We start from the raw sequence: 20,651 nt of genomic DNA, 5'->3' as shown, positions 1-20,651 counted from the left end.
TATCGTGCCGTAAAACATTCTCTAGTAGTTTCGTGAACTTAAACATCATCATCGATTTTGCATGATGGCAAAATAAAAGGAACTTATCCAATGATGAACAAGAAAAAGAGAGAACGAAACCACAGATGACCCATCATTAACTGACAGCTTACTGACAAAACAGCTTAAACTTTTAAGGTGGTTAACACGTATCAACTATCAGCAGGCAAAGATCATTGGTTCAAGTACCTCTCCATCTATTTATGCAACCCTCCAAGGAAAAAGTTGGATCCAATCTAAATTTGAGGGGCAAGTTGATGATATAATTACAATTAAATAGAAATGGGAAAATGAATATTCACAGCCGAAAATAATTTAATTCTATAGAGTGCCATTCATATGTTCCAAAAAGGCAAAAACCCCAAGCAAAAAAGCTTTAGAGGCAACCAATTACAAGCTAAAAGAACGCTCAAACAAATACAAGATTGGTTCCACAAACTTACTTTCCATTCAAACCCAGTGTTAAGCCGGCAAGAACAACATAGGTACCAAATGCCATGAGTGGAATATACAAGTCTGGTGCATTAATATCGTAAATGGGGGGTTTGTAGGAATGCCTGCCACCCACTGGCTCTGTGATTCTCGTCCAATGGCCCTAAAGGAAAATAGGAGAGTTAGAGAACTACTTCTGAAAGAATGTGGTGCCATACAGAAGTAGAATTTATAGGGAACAACTGGAAGATAGCAAGAGGAAAAAATTCTTACTCTGTGCAGAAATGGGAAGAGAACAACCTTCAATTTGTTCCTTACATATTGATCATTGACTTGGAAATAGTATTGAGGGTCAGAGAAGTACCTGCTAATCTGTTTGTGCAAAGCAAGTTCAGAAAAAAATTATAATCGAGGCTCTTTCACCATGTTGTATAGATAATAACAAAGCCAAATCTCAATTATCAGAATCCAGCACTAAAATGATTGATAGACTAAAACTACCTAACGCCCTTCAAAGCATATAAAGAGTAAAGCCCAATGTCTCATTAAATTACATGTAAGTTACTTACATTGCTTTGCACATATTCAGAGCTGGATCCTAAAATTCTCTCTCCATAAGCACCTAGTCCACCTCTAATGAATCCTGAACCAGCACCGTACAAAGAATTGCCAAAAGGACTTGGCTGTGCATAGATAGGTGGTAATGGTACCCGTGGCTGTGCTCCTATATTATCATACATTTCTGCAATTGAACATCCACTAGTTTAAATGCTCAACCAAAGAAGATCACATTAAAATGTACATATATAATTTGGTGTTCATATTCATGTTCCAGGTGTTCGTATTCTTCACATTTATCAAGTCCACCAAGGAAAAAACACTAGTCAAACTTTTGGCAGTCAAATAACCAAAGACTGACTTTAAGAATTAAGACAGAGCTTGAAAACTTGAGGTTGGAAGAAATTCTGATTCAGGACTACAGGCTAAAATCTATGATATCCATCCCTGAAGATTTTGATTCCAGAAGATTTTTGATCCTAGATCAAGCCGAGAACTTTATGGCCTATATTTTCATGTATCTTAAAATCAGTTTTAAATGAAATCGATGTAGAACCGATTTTATTTCCCTTTTAGAATATACATGGATTTTATATCGACTTTGAAACCATTGAATTATAAAACCAGTGCCTTTATATAGGCATCATCTCTAATGTCCAAAAATCTCTATACCTAAAACCACCCAAATGCAATCTTATGGTTTTGTGACCATTTATCCAAATCACAGCACATTGGAATGAAAACAGTATTCTGAACAGTCAGTAATAATAATAATAATTAAAAATAAATAAATTATAGCACTACGTGTTGTGAGCAATCCACGGATTTAAGCCAACTCAGCCAATTAGGAACTGATACACCCAATTTTTTCCTTCACCTTCGGAGTATCAAAAAACCTCAAAATCTCCAAGAGCCAATGCTATATATCTATTGGAATAATGTCCAACTATTGGGAACTCTCAGTGACACGTTTGAAACTGTTTCTTATAGGCAATTAAGCCATCAACCTTGAAGGAGAAGGTTCTAACCTAATACACTGGACTGAGATTGCAGAAACTTTCAGCCAAAATTTATTGCAATCTAAGGGGAACAACCGAACATAAAATCTTGAACACGAATTGTATTAAATACATAGAACTCAAAAATATTTCTCTAAGAGATATTCAGATGCAAACATCAGAAATATGATGCCAGAAGTATTACATAATCACGATTTGACCACTAAAAAGGGACGATTTTGAGTGCTTATACATGAAAAGTCAGATTAAATCGTGATTAAATTATATAATTCCCAAACAATTTACACCCAACGATACATTTCAGGAATATTCAAAGCAATTGCGAAAGATTAAAATTCCAAAATACAAGATTTAAGTTCCCCCCTTATCTGAAAAAATAAAACCGCGTCCACCAATCTCCACACCACGCTAACTTCAAAAATTCGATCTGTGCCCACAACAATCTGCAAATTTCAAATCTGAATGCGATTACTCAAATTTTTTTTCACCCTATTACTAGTAAAACCTAGCACGAACAACTGAAGAAATCTTTAAATGGTACATAAAACAAATATTATTCTCGAAAAATTACTCTACTTTGAATCCTATATGGAAAAAGGGCATTAGTAAAACTAATTATTCAAAATACACCAATTTTAACATTCAGATTTGAAATGCATACCACGACAGTGCTTGTAGACTAAGAAATCGAGAGATCTGTCTAGAAATTGTCTTTGGGTAGAGTTGAGACTCGATTCGTTTTTTTATTTATTTATGTTAAACTCGAGCGCGTTGCTGCATTGCATTGCATTGCATGTGCTGTGTGATTTTGTAATTACTCTTTTTCCATTCATGTAATTTTTACTAATTTTCAATTGGCTGCCCTGTCCACCGCAACAAATTTCATTTTTATTTCTTTTGCACTTTTATTCTCAACATTTATCATATTTACTGCAACAGCCCTTTATATAAGGTTTAATAAGGGGTAAAAATACCCCCGGGCATAGTTCAGTGGTACAAAGGACAGGAGTGAGGTTATCTCACACTTTGTTGGCAATCCCAGTGTGGGTGTTCGATTCCTGAGACATGAAATTGGACTCCTTGTACGTGCAGTGTACAGACAGCTCTTATTCCCTGACCTGTTGGGGCACATCCCGTGATTTACCTCCCTCACAAAACTCTAGGGGCGGGACAGTGGGGACCCTCAAGGTTAGGGTTCAACCTTTTTTTTTTTTAATAAGGGGTGAAAATGGTCGAGTCTCCGTCGATCGAGGGGGCAGACTTGCTCATATAGGGTTGAGTTGAGTTAAGTCGGCTGTCATGCTTTTTTTCCTTTTTTTTTCTTTTACAGTAAATTTTGGAAAAAAAAAATGCTGGAGTATAAATGCAGGAGAAATTAGAATAGTAAAATAAAACTGAGGGAAATGAATGTAAGTAACACTTAAAATAATCATTAAAATTTCTTAAAGAAATAGATACATGTTATAAAACTAAGCCCCAGTTTGGCCCACATTCTTTTCAAATTTTAATGGTTGGAATAGTACTTTTTTTAAATATGTAGTTGAAAAAGAATGAAATTTTTTTATATTTGCGTTTAATATTATTTTATGAAAATTTTTGTGGTTGAAAATAAGAGAGAAAAAAATGAGAAAGAGAATGGGGGGCCAAACAAAGACTAAAAGGAAGAAAGAAAATGGGAGAAGAAATAGAGAATAAAACATCAGTTTATATATTATTAAGAATCAATACCCTGTATTTATAGGGTCCAAAATAAGAGTTACCATTGGAATGAAATTGATCTTCTAAACTAGATACGACTTATATATGTATCATGATATTATTAAATAATCATCAATAATAATTTCATTATTTTACAATACTCTCACTTTGATGAATATTTATACAATAACTATCTCATTGAAACTATGTTTGACAAAAAAATTCGATGGGACAAAAATGCCAACAAATGAAGAAGAGAAATAATTTGGACTAACAACAAGCGCCTCGTTAAAACGTTGTCAATAAAATTCAGTGGGATAAAATTTGATTGAAGAAAAAATAGTACGACTACTCCCCATGATTTCAATTCTTGTATCAAGCTATCTATATCTCGTACATCAATGCCTTCAATATTACAATTTCTGATGAAGTGTCTCGTGTTATTTTGCATTGTCTTCAAATAACACAGTGTTCATACGAGAAATTTATCATCCTTTAATAACTATAGTAATATGATGATTCGAAAATAACTCTTGTTGATCTCTTCAAGAGTTTAATACATACAAGAGTACACTTTTTTTAGGATTAATGCCTTGTAGGTTAAAGACGTTTATTACACAAGAATACGCATCATTAAAACCTTATTAGGAAAAATCCTAATAAAGGAAAATAATATATTATTATTTTAAATACGCTATAAAAGTTGTCTCATTAAAAATCTTGTCATGAAAATCTAATGGGACAAAATATTGGTCAAAGAAAATAGATTACAACGCGTATTTACTTTCCTTCATGATAAGTTCACTTGAATTATGCGTCGAGCTTATTAAATCCTTCAAAAATAGTATTAAATCTGTATGTAAGATAAATTGACTATAATCACATTTATTATATGCATATCAAATTTTAAACATTGTCACTCTAACAAGGTAGAGACATGTGATTATATCACCACATGATAACTTATCTATTTAAACAAGTTTTGGGACATTTATTATGTAAAAAGCTGTATATTTCATATTATGGCTTTATTTTTTCATTTTCATTTCACATAAATATGATCATTTTGATGCTCGGACTGTAGATCCAGAAATTTTAGGCTTCTATAGTAAATTTAATTTTGCTAGGATCGCATCCATTTTATTTGGCCAATCATTACTTCGATTTTATTCAATTCCTCTCTATTCATAATATAAAGTAGTACATCGTGTGTAAAATTATTGTTGACAACTTTCTTTTGATTTTATTTCTTTTTTCATAATGACATAATTTATTGAGATGCCTCATCTTTCAACATATCAGGTACATGAACCTCTTATGGGCTTTTATAATTTGTTATGTTTAAATATTCATCAAAAGTATATGCCTCCTCAATTGGGACCATCTCAGCTATGATGTGATCCAAGAATCAAGCTTGAAGAAGGCAAGTTCGAGTCGAGACCCGTTGATTATCGAAAGCGGACCGATGACACGATCGAGAGCAAAGCAAGTGAAACAAGCGATGAGATTGCTCGTTCAAGAAACCATTGATGGGACGATGTTCGGGACTCAAAATGGGACAAGTTTCGTGTTCGGGTCGAGAGTCGAATCAAAGTGGATCAACTCGATACAAACGGACGAAAACGGAGGTCAAAGTAACAACCATACGGCCACATGGTTTTAAAGTGGCTCGAGGGGCGACAATTTCTTTCATGCGACCGCATGGAAATGTACCTGCGGCCGCATGGTACAAAAATCAAGTAGAATTTTTCTTTTTTCGCGAATTTCCTTAATTTGTTAGAATTTGATATCAATTAGATTTCTTTCCATATTTTAATGATTTTGCACGATTTTAGCTAGGTTTTTAGTTTTAGTATAAATACTCTCTCCGTTACATTGTAAAGGACTTTTTTTTTGGGCAATTATTATTGAATTCAAGAGAGGTTTTTGCTTTTTTCCAATTTGTTCTTGTTTGAACAATAATTTAGAACTTATCAAGGATAACTCCTCGTGGCGTTCAACATCGGATCGTGGGTTCTTCAATATGTAAGCAAGGGGTCCAATGTATCACCGTTATCTTTGGGTTCTTTGTTTCATTTTGTTGAGTTCAAATTCAAACCGGTTATCAATTGGTGTTCTTGAATTTCGCATCAATCTAGTTGTGTGTTTCGTAGTCTAAGTTGTTACGGGGTTCGCATCAATTAATTGCTCCATTTTCATTTGAAGATTTTTCTATTAGAATCGTATACCATTATGCTTCAGGCTTGCCATAGATATATTAAATATAATGCTATCAAATTGTCCTCCTAGAACATCAATTAGTATTGGAGCATTTAAAATTGGTGCGTGAGATATTGTTTATCTCTTTGGTCAGTAAATGCTTGTAAATAAATTATCATTCGAACTTTTGATTCGAATGATATTTTACGAGGATTTAGATGATGATACATTTATACATTATTTTCAGCTTCTTAATTCACCCTCTAATGCTGAGAGAATTGTTCAATCGAATTAACAATCAGTAAATTGCATTATCAAATATCATCCATTTGAGATAAGGCTTAAAACTACGTATTTATTCTCAACATTCTTTACTTTTCAATCTCAGTGCATTGTGGTGGCTCAAATTTGCATATACTGCGCTATCCAAATAATTAGATGAAAAAATTAGACTCTTACTATAAGCCAATTATAATAGGAAGCCAATTATAATAGGAGAAATATAATATTGACATGATACATAATAGAATTCCCTAAATAAAAATAGAAAATACTTTGTTCTCAACAAATTAATTGGAGGAAGTTAACAAATAATAGTGTTAAACCATTATTTGTTAAACAATTTATCGACATCCCAATTGATACTTATTAAAACATTAAGATTTATGTCCGCTAGCATTAACAAGACATGGTATTGATTATACAGTCTGAAAATTGTGGTCATAATTTAAAATTTGAACAGCAATTTCACAAACTTGAGGTTGTGAATACCATGCAATCATCTAGTATATGTATCAAATCTATTAGATACAGATAATATTTAGATGATCAACGTGGAGGGTGATTTGGTCCCATTTATCACCCTAATCAATTTTCAGAAATTAGGAAATTCAGTCCATATTTTAGCTAGTGATATTTAATGATAAATTTTTGATAAAGAAAACAAAATATATATAGGATTTCATCGAATTGAAGAATCTTTTGTTTCTTCATTGAATATCCATTTAAATTTTTTAAATTTAACGTAATTATTAATCAAGTGATGATCCAACTAGTCGTGTCAATCAAATTAAACTTCTAGTTTATTATGAGATATAATTTAGTAATTTAATTTCGGAAAATATGATTAAATATTATATGATTATATAATAATCACATGACACAAGTCGTATGATTTCTTTCGGGGATAAACACAAATTTATAAATAACACATGATATATTTTTCAAAACATCTGTTCTTTCAAGAGTACGTTGTATTTTATTATCGCTTCTTTAACAGTAATATTAATATTGTTCTGAAATATTGGAATCGTTGTGTCATGCTCTTCAGAAGCAATGACATATTATTATTTGAAATAATATATTGTATAAAAATGTACTCTTTAGGAGTAAAAATATAATTTATGTTAGATCGTATTTAATTATGCTCTTTAGGAGTAAGTCAAACTAAAATATCTGTTAATAAAAATGTACTACTCCAGGAGCAATAATATTGATTTTAGTATATTAACAATATTGTGCAACATTAGGAGCATTAATAAATTATTGTTTAAAAACATTAACTCTTCATGAGTATATTTTTTAGACAAATATTAATATTTGCAGAGTTGTACTTATTCAATAGTACTTTATATTTTACTATTATTTGTTCAATAGCAATAACTTCTTCAAAAGCAATAAATCGATATTTTTATATAAATATTAAAAATTATAATTCATGTTTTTCATGAACAATATGTCAATATTTTTCTGGAATATTAAAAATTATAATTCATGCTCTTCGGAGGCAAATAATATTCTTATGAAATATTAATAATGTTGTACTATTTTAGGAGCAACAACGAATATTATTTAAAAACACGAACTCTTCATAAACATGTTTTCTAATAAAATGCAAAGCAATTATATTCTTTTAAAAATATTAATAGTGTTGTGCTACTTTAGAAGCACCAACAGATTATTTGTAATAGAGAGATATCAGAGTACTAAATTTATAAACTAGAATATGTATTTAGAAAAAAAACATGAATGTGATAATTAATCGAACGATAAACAAGAAACAAACAATTAAATACATCATGTGCAATTTTTTGACGAAAAAATAATGAGCAAGTTTTTTTTTTTTTTAATGGAACAAAAATTATGGAATCAATTACCTGTTGCACGAATATTAATTTTTGATTTGACTATTGCATTGAACCTAGCAAGAAAGTTTCAGGACGTTTAAAGGCGATATATTTCAACATCTTTGTTCAAAATACCTCTTTTATTCCCGAAAAACTCCTCTATAAATTGGATGACCTGGGAGCAAAAGTCTAGTCACGAAACTTGAATACAATATATGCACATGGCAGTCAATTCACCAACTTTCAATGCCCTTTTTTTTCTTTTTCTTTTTTCGAGATGCATGTATGAATATACTAGAGAGAAAACAAAGAGACTTGATCGAGAATCAGAGAAAATAATTATTTGTCGAGGCAAGTTTCATGTAATGAGATCGTGCTGATAACGTATTATAATAAAAAAGAGAGAGAGAGAGAGAGAGAGAGAGAGAAGAAATAGAGAGTCAAAACTCAATTATGTATTATTAAGAATTAATGCCCTATATTTATAGGGTCCAAAATAAGAGTTATAATTGAAATAAAATAGACATTCTAAACTAGATAAAACTTATATATATAGTACCAAATAATTATCTCATTATTTTATAACAATACAAAATATTTTATTCCTTTTAGATATTTTTAATTATAATATTTAATGGGAACACCACATAATTCCTTCATTTAAAAAGCACATTTCAAAACTAACAAACCTTTTAAAACTTTTCAAAAATCAGATGGTAATTAAATTTAATAAATATTTAATTATAATATAATATAATTAATCTACTTATCCCACCCGCTTCCAACCCACCACACCCATCACACCAAATTTTAAATTCAAAACATTCATTCTCTCCACCCCACCCCACCTCCGGCGACTGCTCCGGCGACCCCCACTCCACCTCTGGCAACTTTTCCGATGACTGCTCCGACTCCGGCGAACAATCCCGACGACCCACACCCCCACCTCCAACGATCGCTCCGACGACAATTCCGACAGCCTCTTCGATGAATATTTCGGCGACCTCCCCGACAACGACCGTTCCGGTGACTATTCTGGTGACCGCTCACTTCTCCAACAGCCTACCTTTTTTTCATTTTCTCTTCTTTTTTGGCATTGACTTGTGATTAGTTCCATTAGATCTGTGACCTATGCAAATTGTGATTTGTGACCAGGTCTATTGAATCTGTGACCTAATTAGGCTGTGGCTAGTAACATAAAATGTGACCTACATGTGACGTGTTAATATTGATCCGTGACCTGTTTATATTGATTTGACTTATATGAAATGACTGAATTATGAACTCAAACCTGTAACCAGAACGACGAATTATGATCTGTAACATATGAACTGTGACCTTATGTGTTCACGACCAAATTTGTCTTCACTGTGCTTGTCTGTGACCATGTTAGTTTAATTTGTGACCATATGTGACTAAGTCACATACAGTCACAGTTAACACAAATCTGGTCACCCGTGTTCATTGTGACACACAAAATATGATTTTCAACCCGTGACTCGTAATATAAAATGTGATCTATAAATTTGATCTGTAACTTCTACAAAACGACATGTGACTTGTTAATATTGATATGTGACCCATTTATATTGATTTGCGACTTATATGAAATGAGTGTGACTTTTGAACTCAAACATGCGACTAGTGAATTGTGACTTTATTGGCGAATTGTGATCCGTAACTATGAACTATGATCTTATGTGTTCATGGCTAAATTTGTCATCGGTGTGACTGTCTGTGATCATGTTAGTATAATTTGTGTCTATATGTAATCAAGTCACATACGGTCACAATTAACAGAAATCTAGTCACAGACAGTCATAATGAAGATAGATTTGATCACTCACCACTATTCCCAACACCGACAACCAAACGTACATGTACTACTAGCTACGAAACCATTGGCATCGCACCGTATCGTACCACACCACCAACACAACCTAACAGCATCGCCACTTGTGCCCAACACTATCACTTTACCACTTGCACAATCTGAATCTCACACAGCGTTAGAATCTCACACAACCACAACCACCACCACCTAACAACCACAACCAACACCACAAACATAACCACCTATGACTAGAGTAAAGGACCACTTGCACAATCTGAATCTCACATAGCATCATTATCTCACACAACCACAACTACCACCACCACAAACATAACCACCTATGACTAGGAAAAGGACCACTAGAGTGAATGGAGATGCATCGTTGATGGTTAGAAAAATGGAGAATGGGAGTGCAAGGAGGGGGAGAGAGCTGCACGTAGTAGTGAGTCAGTCCGTTCACGGTGACGAAGCGCGATGGTGACGCAAGTAGAGCCGACTGCAGCAGCCATCGCCTCTATTGGTGAGTCTGCGATCAAATTATCAGTGTTGAATCTTCTACGGGCTGGAGACCGAAGTCAATATGAAACACATAGACCACTTGTCGGAACTAAAAATCCGATCGCAGACTTAGTTTTGGATCTTCCACTGGCCGAAGATGATGGCTCCCAAAATCCCGACTCCTCGTTCTTTTATAAAAAATTCCAGCTCTAACTATGGCAGTGGCGCTGGGGAATAAGCTGTCGGAAGAGAGTGAGAGATGCCATCGAAAGAGAGTGTAGAGAAAGAAGGGATAATAGAGATAAGGGTTTTTGTAGAGATGGAAGGGGGAAATGATTAAAGGCGTGGGTGTAGTCGAGTGGGGTAGATAGGTATATTAATTTAATTTTATAATTTTAATTAATCTTATTTATCACCTGATTAGTGAAACTAAAATTAATTTCTCCTATTTTTGAAATATAAACTAGAGATGAAGGATTATTGGTAATTTTCCCATATTTAATACAGGCCCTTGGTTCCGATGGGCCCAGATCCACGGGCCTAGTCCAACAAAAGTGGATTGGCTGCTAAGCTGGGCCCAGTGAATAGAAGGTCTGGGCGCCACCCATTGACTTAGCTTTTACAGTCCGGCGGTCCGGAGCCACCCTAGCTTTAGCCCAGCCAGCCATATGGGCATATAACACGAATAAAACGTCAAATTATCATTAAATCAAATTCATAACAATGGCAATCAGAGCTGCTTTGCTCCTTGTGAGAGCCACACCGCTGCAATTCAGCTTCAACCCAAAAAAGGCGCTTGTTTTAAAGCAAAATAATCGAAATTATGCAGTAAAATCGAGTCTTGAGCCTCCTGATGTTCAACGTTTGGCCGAAACAGCTCGTATTTCCCTCGCTCCACATGAAGTAATCACACCCATAAATTTCATTTTGTCAATTTACTTGTAGCTTATAATTTTTTGATTCTTAGTTTTTGTTTTATTCATGTAGGTTGAAGAATTTGCTCCTAAAATTCAACAAGTGATAGACTGGTACTCTTTCTCTATGTACCTGCTCGGGCATTTACAAATTTTAATGTTTCTAATTAACAGTGATAATTTTCTAAATTTGAGGTTAAAATTTGCAATTCAGAGTCATAGAACCAACAATGTATTTGGCAGTGCAGAGGTAGTAATTTATATCTCATTGATTGTGCATTTCATATATATATATATGGGTGGAGGAAACTGCACAGGATCTCTATTCAAGTTTCTGGATGAGGTTTTTGAATGGATACAGGATTAGAGCAAGAAAGGGGGAAATTAATAGAAAGTTGTAATGAGAATTTATCCAAAATGAGTTGTAGACCTTTAGCATGGAAATGATTCTGTATATTTTGATAAATATGACTTTATTAGTTCAAATTCATAAATATGTTATTTATTTACTTTCTGTAGGGCATTTTTTACTTTGTAGTGTAATTATTTGGAGAAACAGCATTTATATTTTAGTTATTAGTTATGTGGAATGGAGATTTATGAAAATTCTTTCTCGTGGACTTGTAACAACAAAAAAGATGTTAAGGTCAATGTTATAAAATTGGTTGCGATCTTTTTCAGTAAGGTTAAAGTTAAAAAAATAGAGGATGTCTCAGTTCACTGTCTGACTTCTGAACCTAAATGTTAACTGATTGAGAAAATGTGAAGAATTTGTGATTTAAGATAGTAAACATCAGCATCAAGGTTCTTTTTGATGGACTATCAGCTTTGGACAGGTATTTAAATTTGGAGAGGACTGCGTACTGGCACGATCTATATCACAATACCAATTCAAAGGCCTCCTTAGATGTCAATCACGAGGCCATTGATCAATCTTTGAGAGCAACATTTGAATCCTGTGACGAATGATTTTGTAGCTTGATGTGTCCTTTAGCATTTCTGATTTATTTGCTTCTAGTTTTATCAGGCCATTATATATGATTAATGACCTAGTTTTCTATGTAAGCATGAAAATAACGTTGAAGCTTAGAGATTCATATCTTATTGTGCATTTGAACTGGGTAACAGTTCCCAAAGGAAACGATTGAACTTTTTTTTATGGGAATAGAATATCTTGTTGATTTATATCTGCAATGAACAGAATGAAATGGCAAAAAAGAATTCATGTAGCCAATGCTCGCTTATTAGGATTAAGGCTTAGTTTTTGCTGTTGATAACAAATTATTGGAACAAAAGAAATCTTCAGTTATTTGAGGGTGTCTGCTAGCATTAAGTGATCTCAATTTTAGTTTCAGTTGGACTTACTTTACACCTGCTTCTGATTTGCTACAAATTTATTTATTTATTTTTATTATTATTACTATTATTATTTTTTTAGCATACTCTATTCTTCAGAGGTTTTACTTTTAATGATCCTTGGGCACATTTCATAATATGACAGTAGTAGTATTTGGATTCTCACATCGTTGTGTTCATGAAATAGGTTTGGGCAACTTCAAGCTGTTGATCTTCAGAATGTTGAGCCAGCCATAAGAGCAGGTTCTTGAGACACTAAAGTTGTATTTTTATTTAGTTATGGATTTTTTTTTTTCTTTTTAATCTATAAAATTTCTGTTTAGTTCATCTAACTCCAAAGAAATGGCAGTGTTTGATCTATGTACTGAGAGATCAGAAAATGAGATTTCGATTTCTTATTCTATCTCTGCATTTCCTTTGGCCCTTTATTTGCAGTAATTCGTTTGCGTTTAGGTATTGCCTACTTGAACTTCTGTCGTTGAGCTTGATCGAAAATACTGTAAAATATTGTTTGTTATAAATTGGCTTGTTTTATGTGGTAGACTTGACTGTAATATATATGATTAAAGAAGAAAATATAGTTCACCATAGTACATAGCGTTGTGTCCAATATTGTGTAAATTGAAACTAAATACTGGGTTTCAGTGTGCTTTTATATGGTTGTGCTGTAACAGTGTCATTTTCCTTTGACCTGCCAACCAAAACACTTAACGTTGAATTACCGTATAAAAAACCCTTTCTTGCATTTACAGATAATGAAGAAGAAACTTTGCGCTATGATTCGCCTGAGATATTTGAGAATAGGTATTTTCTTCCACTCACAGCCTCTATTGCAAGTTCGGATCTTAGTATCTGATGACCTAAATCATGATTCAATTTATCTAAATTAACTTTAATTCTCTACAGGGATGCCATAGTAGCTGCTGTGCCATGCTATGAAGATTCTTATATCAAAGTTCCAAAAGTCTTGAACAAGGAGTAATTCATTTTTGTTGACTTTCTTTAATTAACCTCCAATATATTAGTGACCTTTAAATTGAAAGTTGTATCAGCATTGTACCGTGTTCTTGTTCCTCAAAATTGTAGGTCATGTTTTGCGTACAGTATTGGATAGCATTTAACGGTATATCAGACTAGATTTTTTAACCTTTTTTCTTTCTTAATTGTGTCTAATACTGCTTATAAAATCGAACATGTCTACACAACAATTTTATTGAAGTTTATGTGATTTTAGTTGTTGAGGGCCGATTCTGCAATTGAAAGGTAAGATCTGCCCATCAAAATTCACCTCAATATCATGAAATTCAATGTAGTATAGACTAATTATGAGGCAAAATTAAGTAGATAGGAAAATGGGGGCAAAAATACAAAATTACATGGATTCTTTCACCCTGGAATATGCCATCTTGCTTATATTTACATGCCAGGAAGTCTAGTAACTTGCACAAAAGTAGGATTTAATAATGAATACCTCTATCACTTTTCCCTTCACATTAAAGTAAACTACTTTCTACTAGCGTGGCAATCACTCTTACTCTAAAGGGCTATAGTAGATAAACATTTTAAGACAACCCGTGACAAAAAATATGGGCGTTAGTGTGTAAGAAATTTCTTCGTAATATATATCACGATTGCCAGAACAGCTCGAAGTCATTAACATACAAGGAACGATCTTGAATCTCTAAATTTGCGATGTGCCAATTAACGAGCTTCGATTGGATGCATTTACATAAAACCAGTCCAAGAGGAAAAATCCACCACTCACTTTCATCCCTGCATCAGAAATCGTAGGGGAAGCACAAGAAAAATAGCACGTTAATATAAATAGCCAAAAATGAATTTATTATGAAAGTTTTGTAATTTGTCTCACATATTCCATGGCTGAATGTATGGAATTTTCTTCCTTGACTGCGTGCTGTAGTGAACATATCCACAAAGAAATGCAACACCCTGCAGTATGCCAATAAAACCGAGTAAATTTGGAATGCAAGGCGGATTAGATTGAAATCTATGCCTTGAAAAATCAAATCTTTCCCATCAAGAGGCCTCAAAACAAGTGGAATGTGCATAGATGATTGATGAAAAGAGAAACACAATCTATAAGAACAAAATAAGAAAAGGAGAAATAAAAAAATGAAACATTTCAGAAGAAATTGAATACTATTTGACAGGAATGTTAGCGTGGTTCAAAAATATTTTTCTTGGGGGAAATATTTTGTAAATTTTTTTTTTTTTTTTTGGGAGAATGGGTGGCTAACAAATAAGGAAAAGTTATTGGGCCATGTGAAAAATGATTATTTTTGGAGAACGTGAGGATGAGAATGAGTTTGGAGAAAATGATTTTTGAAAAAATCTCCCCCAAACAAGCTCCTAGATATGACCAAGATATCTTTAAAGAAAAATAACCACTAAAAAGAAAACCAAAAAATTATCCAGTGAAAGTATGATCATACCACATATGTGAATGATAGACTTACAATATTTACAAAAGATGTGATGTTCCACAAAGCATATACACGTGCAAGACCTGCTGATCGCCTAGGTCCATGACTGAATAAGGCATTGATTCCAGCAGGGAACGGAAGCAAAATCCCAAGAGGTAAAATGAACAAAACAAGAAAGACATCCACCAGGGAAAGTGAAAACAGCTGGAGTAATGTGAGCAATACTAAGCTAAAATCCCCTAAAAGCAGTATAGAGATGACCAAACCGACAAGATCCTGCAGCATATGATGTACGGAAAGTTTAGGAAGGGAAAATTAACTAATACCCAGAATGGCTATGTAGAATGCACCATGTCCCACACCGCCAGCCAATCAGGTCTTTTTTCTTCTTTTTAAGAGAGAGAGAGAGAGAGAGAGAGAGAGAGAGAGGCATACCTGGTGGCCAACAGGTTTGGTGTTATGAATTAGAAAAGAGAGCGCAAAAAGTATATCTCTTTTTTCCTTAAGCATCTTCAAACTGTTAATATCTAAAACCCCACCATAAATCTTCCGCCTTAAGTTACCCCCGGTGCTTCTCTGACTGCGACTTAAATATATCACCTCTCCAGTATATATACCACTGCGGAAGTTAAAAGGAAACAAAAATCAAGAAATAAGATCGAAATGCATAGATATTTAGAATCAATTTCCAACCTTATTGTCCAGATAAGTGACAGCAAAACAGGAAAGTCACAACATCGAATACTGCTAAACTAATAATAGTTGGCCATCTCCCCCAAACTGTCCCTCCAAAAGATAAACTCAACGAATGAAAAGAATATTAAAATATCATTGGCAAGAAAGGGAAAAATGATTACAATCATCAAAATGTGTGATATGAAATGCACAGAAAACAATTTTTTGTGAGGACAACAGTTCAAGACGATGAAGATGGATTTATCCAGGACATGTACAGCTTAGTTGGAGATGAATGCTAAATTGCTTAAACTTCCAAAATAAAACAATCAATTCAGCTTAACTAGAAAGTTGCAAATATTTGCAAAATCAGTATTTACTCAAGTTCAGCACCCCAATTTACAAAGGCAACCAATCACACCCCATCCTAGCCACAAGGGTGGCTAAAAAACCTTAAATTAGTACAGATTACAGAACACATAATAATGTTATGGCAAAATAATAAACAAAACAAAAATGTAGTTTTTTATCTCCCTTCCTTGTGATAGAATTATCTTGTTACAGGATATTGGTGATGGCCCTTGTCGCAATATTCCTCATGAGAGGAATAGGTGGCCCACAAGCTGGCATCCTATGTTTCATTGGTTCGCTTTTCTTATAGTTCAACTCATTGTATTCCACATTTTATTGTGCCAGCAGTGTTTCGGAGACATTACTTAATATAAGATTGAGCAGTTTCATTTGGAAAAAACAAAAAAAAGGATTGAAGTCTTCCAAAAGCAGACATACATCTGTACGTCTATGTACTTCATAACTAATTAGTGGTCACGTGCAAACGTGTGCGTGCTCGTATCTGACTAATTATGTACGTAATAAAATTGTCAAAAACCAATACCGTGAATGCTGTTGACTTCTAGGTGCTTCTAATGGTACATGGTCCATACTGTCTTCAACAGCATATACCCAAAGTCCATAGTGACAATAACCGTCAGTAGTAGCTCGAAACCAGGCAAGATCCACTTGAATACCATATATTCTTAAAGCAGGATTGGCAAAAGTTTCAAGCCATTTGAGGACAGCGCGAAACTTTGCTCTGAGGCAACCTCGGCGTACCAAGCGCAAGTATACGTTCAAACCAGCCACAAAGCGATACCATGTGGTGGGTGGCACAGACTGAAATTAAAAGTGTGAGTTAATTCACTTCTTGATTTCTATTTTGATGTAGCATAAAATGTTTCTCTCTTATTATCATTCTTCCCTGGGCAAATTTTTTTCAGTTTAAGTGACAAACCTGACTCATGAGACTGGTGATGATGTTGTCATTCTGAAGTGAGAAAGGAGTCATGTAACTTCCATCACCTCCAAATAATAGAGACATTGGAAATCTTTGGGGGAGACCAGGAGGAAGATCATTTCTCATCTCATCACCCCCAAGAAAAAAGTCAATGTATGCTAGCATTAGATCAGGTGTTGCAGCCACCTACAGTCACGTATATCAATTCCGAGCTAAAAAATTTTAAGCATCAATTATCGCATGAATCATATTTTTCCCAAGTGCTCTAAGCCTCTAACTAATGGATTTTGAGGGTGGGAGGGAGGGGTGCACAAATTGAAGAAGTTAAGAAGTAACTATCAATAAATTTTAAACACAGAACATGTAACACTAATGTGGTTGTTAAACTGAAACTTAGTGTGCTATGAAGGAAACACAAGAAATATCAAGTTTACAGAATAAAAAAGAACCAGATCTCACGGTATTGGCTCTTCACTATTGCCCATTCATCGAAGCAGCAGCTTTTTATTTTTCACTTCTAGAGAAGATATTAATCATAAAGAAAATGGGATGTCCGGAGATACAAATAAGTATCTAGAACAGGTTCATATCCATGTTTCTCTTTGCTCTGTTCTTAACCCCACCACCACCCAAGCAACAAAAAGAAATGCCAACAATTGGGTGCATATACCAAGGGGACTAGTTCAACCACATACTCTTAGAATAGTAAATTTGGAAGCACATCAATAAGGTAGAGGATAAACTGATCCAAACTCATCACTCCACGCCCCCAGCTAAAAAAGAACTCTTGAACATATTATCTATATAATGAAACATAATATCGTTTGGAGATTTTGGGTTAAAAATATTTGGCTACTCCGAAGCTAGAGGAAGGCATGCACAATTCATATATTTGTTGCCATTGTATTTTAATCCCTGCACAACTAACCTTCAGCCCTTCATACAACGCACGTGAACGGCAAGAACGTAAGCAAGCATGGTCATATTCTGATCTCACAAATTCTCGAATTCGTTGTAATTTCATTCTCCGCCGCCACTGTTGCCATGACCATGCAAGAGGGTAGGCGATAATACAAAGAATACTGTGTACCGATCCTTCCCACCACTGATATGTAGCAAGAGCATTGATCTCATCCACAAATGCATTAAATTCACCCTCATATCTGCCATTTCAATAAATATTAGATCGTTTGTTCAAAGATACATAGTTTCCAACCCTTGTGTCAATGGGAAAGAAATTGGTGGCAAAGCTTACTGTTCTGTGATGAGTGGCATACCAGTGCACATTACTTATCACCATAAAGTGGCAACATATATAACTAGCAATTACAAAGGGGAAAAAGGAGAGGGAACTTACACAATTTCTTTTACTTGTTCAGGAGGTGTATGAGGAAGATGCCAAGGTTCTCTAAATGTATTTGGACCAGTAAAATACATTCTATGCACGTGATTCTGGGATTCTTCAACTCTGTTAGTCTCCAAAACCTGAGAGTTGGACATGATATCAAACTCTCTATTTTTATTCACCACTAGGCACGCTAGGAAGATGTACTGATTGCGTCCCTCCTCCCTCACTAAATGTATCACTAATGACATTAACAAAATTAAATGTTTAAGGTTCTTCAGAAGATACCTCATTAAGTGATTCCAAGAAAGGAAAGGAGTGATCTATTTGAGAACCCTGTTGAGTAGGAGCAGGGCCTGGTAACTCATCACCCCCAATGAATTTCATCCGTGCAACACTCAGCACTAATGCTAACAAAATGAGGAGGCCTAAAAGCAGAAGACCAAATAACCAGGGCCCTCCAAATGTGTATATCAACTCTTCAAGAGCTGTATAACAATGTGGCATGTGATATCTCTCAGAAATGCATTTGTAAGGACAAGGTGCTTCAGTAACGCCGCCTGACATGGACAAAAAGAAACATCAGCTAAAATTAAAAGGAGATTCTACATGCATGAAATGGAAATAGGAAAGTTCTGACCCCAATACTTGCGAACGTGTTATAAAAACCGACCTGGACAAGCTGGGTTAACCCATGAACCGGTGACCCGGTTAATAAACAGTTCCAAGACTTTAAATTAAGCAAACAAGGTGTTGACCCATAAAAAAATATTGACCATGACAAACCGGTCAACCTAAGCGACACTAGTTGAACCAGTTCAATTTTGTTTTTAACCTAAAACTCAATAACAAAATACAATTTAAAGAACTGAAAATCTAGGTGATGAGGGCATCGAAGATAAATACTTCACTATGACAGAGAATGTGAAAGGGTTGAAGGATTTATGACCGAGGCTCCATCATGGATGTGCTCTAATGTGTGTTAATGTGTTCTTACATTTTAATGCATCTCAAACAATTTAGATTGTTTAAAGAGTATTGAAATTTACATTTACTCAATTGACGAATTTTTAATAATTATCTGAGTATTGAAATTGTGTTTCTTTCAAATTGTATGTAAGTTTGCTATTTTTCTATGGTATGATAGAAATGATCAAGTGTGTCTATAATCAAAATTGACATGCCGGTTCAATAGCCAACCCGGGGTTGAACCGGTGACCCTTGACTCACTTCTCATTCTGGGTCGACATCTGGGTCGGTCAGTTTTCATAAATATGCTTAGGACTGCTAAAAATGCATTTTAAGCTTTTAAAAATGATTTTATGAAACTAGCCATAATCAAATAGTACAATTTGACATAGTAAACATATTACAACATAATGAAAAGAAAGAGATCAGAGATGACACTAGCGTCTCTAAGAATGAAATTGCATCAAAGAAAAACTCTGTAGAAAGCAAATAAGCCACTCCATAGGAGATACCTCGGACATAAATGTAAACAGCACGATGGGGAAGCCCATAACTTGGACATGAAAAACATAGGAATCTATCAGAACCCGTGACATTTTTATAAGTGCCAGGCGGACATTCCTGCAGAAATTCATGACAAACATTTAACATCAAAGCACATAGAGACTGAAAGCCAAGTATGTTTCCAGCAATGATTATTCAACACTGACAAGAAATATGTGTATTGATAAAGGGAATGCATGCATGTACTCATAGACAACTAAGTGACTGCAAAATCTAAGCAATAAACACCTCTTATTTCTTTCAAAGGTCTCAATACCTCATTGCTGAGACAAAGTTCATCTGAAGTTCTGCAGTAGGGACGGTTCCTATTTACTTTCCTAACATTCAAATTCTGTGCTTCCAGGGAAATTATCTAAAGTTACGTTACTCATCCTACTAATAGACAAGTCAAATTTTATTAAAGATCAGAAAACAAAATTTGATTATCTAAGATGAGGAATTTAAGATTATATTCAAACAGGTATAAAGGATGGAAAGGTAAACAGAAAAGTTTAATAACATAATTAATTGGTGATCAAAAGTCGCCACCCAATCCACCCCTATGGTAAACCAGACAACTAGTGTTAGTGGAGAAGCTTAACCAGAAAATATTAAATAGAAAGCTAATGCAACATGATTTAGCATAATTCTTGTATCCATTCCCGTGAAGTGGGGATTGTAGATAAAAGAAATGCAAATCCTGAAATT

At 34.3% G+C, this 20,651-nt stretch overlaps 3 protein-coding genes across 3 annotated transcripts in view; 1 reads left to right on the top strand and 2 right to left on the bottom strand.

Moving 5' to 3' along the window:
* Positions 1 to 1,772, bottom strand: part of LOC111376115 (protein YIF1A-like) — a gene marked incomplete at its 3' end in the record, with an annotated part of 2,173 nt that extends 401 nt beyond the window's left edge. The window contains exons 1-3 of the mRNA XM_022999042.1: positions 1,041 to 1,772; positions 745 to 843; positions 483 to 634 (exon numbers count right to left, since the gene is read on the bottom strand). Coding sequence (XP_022854810.1) covers positions 483 to 634; positions 745 to 843; positions 1,041 to 1,211 — 422 coding nt within the window. The remainder of the gene's footprint in view (positions 1 to 482; positions 635 to 744; positions 844 to 1,040) is intronic.
* A 9,316-nt stretch (positions 1,773 to 11,088) lies between these two features.
* LOC111376121 (glutamyl-tRNA(Gln) amidotransferase subunit C, chloroplastic/mitochondrial) lies at positions 11,089 to 13,906 on the top strand. The gene is made up of 5 exons (XM_022999049.1): positions 11,089 to 11,306; positions 11,391 to 11,431; positions 12,861 to 12,916; positions 13,426 to 13,477; positions 13,580 to 13,906. The coding sequence occupies exons 1-5, from the start codon at positions 11,127 to 11,129 to the stop codon at positions 13,653 to 13,655; spliced, it is 405 nt and encodes a 134-aa protein (XP_022854817.1). The 5' UTR covers positions 11,089 to 11,126; the 3' UTR covers positions 13,656 to 13,906.
* Positions 13,907 to 13,999: 93 nt separating this feature from the next.
* The window catches only part of LOC111376122, a 21,551-nt gene continuing 14,899 nt past the window's right edge, over positions 14,000 to 20,651 (bottom strand). Inside the window, exons 12-22 of the mRNA XM_022999050.1 lie at positions 20,492 to 20,515; positions 19,913 to 20,097; positions 18,720 to 18,991; positions 18,444 to 18,571; positions 18,015 to 18,249; positions 17,084 to 17,272; positions 16,688 to 16,965; positions 15,553 to 15,736; positions 15,151 to 15,393; positions 14,544 to 14,623; positions 14,000 to 14,446 (exon numbers count right to left, since the gene is read on the bottom strand). Of these exons, the coding sequence (XP_022854818.1) occupies positions 14,299 to 14,446; positions 14,544 to 14,623; positions 15,151 to 15,393; positions 15,553 to 15,736; positions 16,688 to 16,965; positions 17,084 to 17,272; positions 18,015 to 18,249; positions 18,444 to 18,571; positions 18,720 to 18,991; positions 19,913 to 20,097; positions 20,492 to 20,515 (1,966 nt within the window). The 3' untranslated portion in view covers positions 14,000 to 14,298. The remainder of the gene's footprint in view (positions 14,447 to 14,543; positions 14,624 to 15,150; positions 15,394 to 15,552; positions 15,737 to 16,687; positions 16,966 to 17,083; positions 17,273 to 18,014; positions 18,250 to 18,443; positions 18,572 to 18,719; positions 18,992 to 19,912; positions 20,098 to 20,491; positions 20,516 to 20,651) is intronic.

The sequence above is a fragment of the Olea europaea genome, unplaced genomic scaffold (assembly GCF_002742605.1).
Source record: "Olea europaea var. sylvestris unplaced genomic scaffold, O_europaea_v1 scaffold1454, whole genome shotgun sequence".
NCBI lineage: Eukaryota > Viridiplantae > Streptophyta > Magnoliopsida > Lamiales > Oleaceae > Olea > Olea europaea.
The sequence above is the reverse complement of the archived record's forward strand: the minus strand, read 5'-3'. Positions and strand labels throughout refer to the sequence as shown.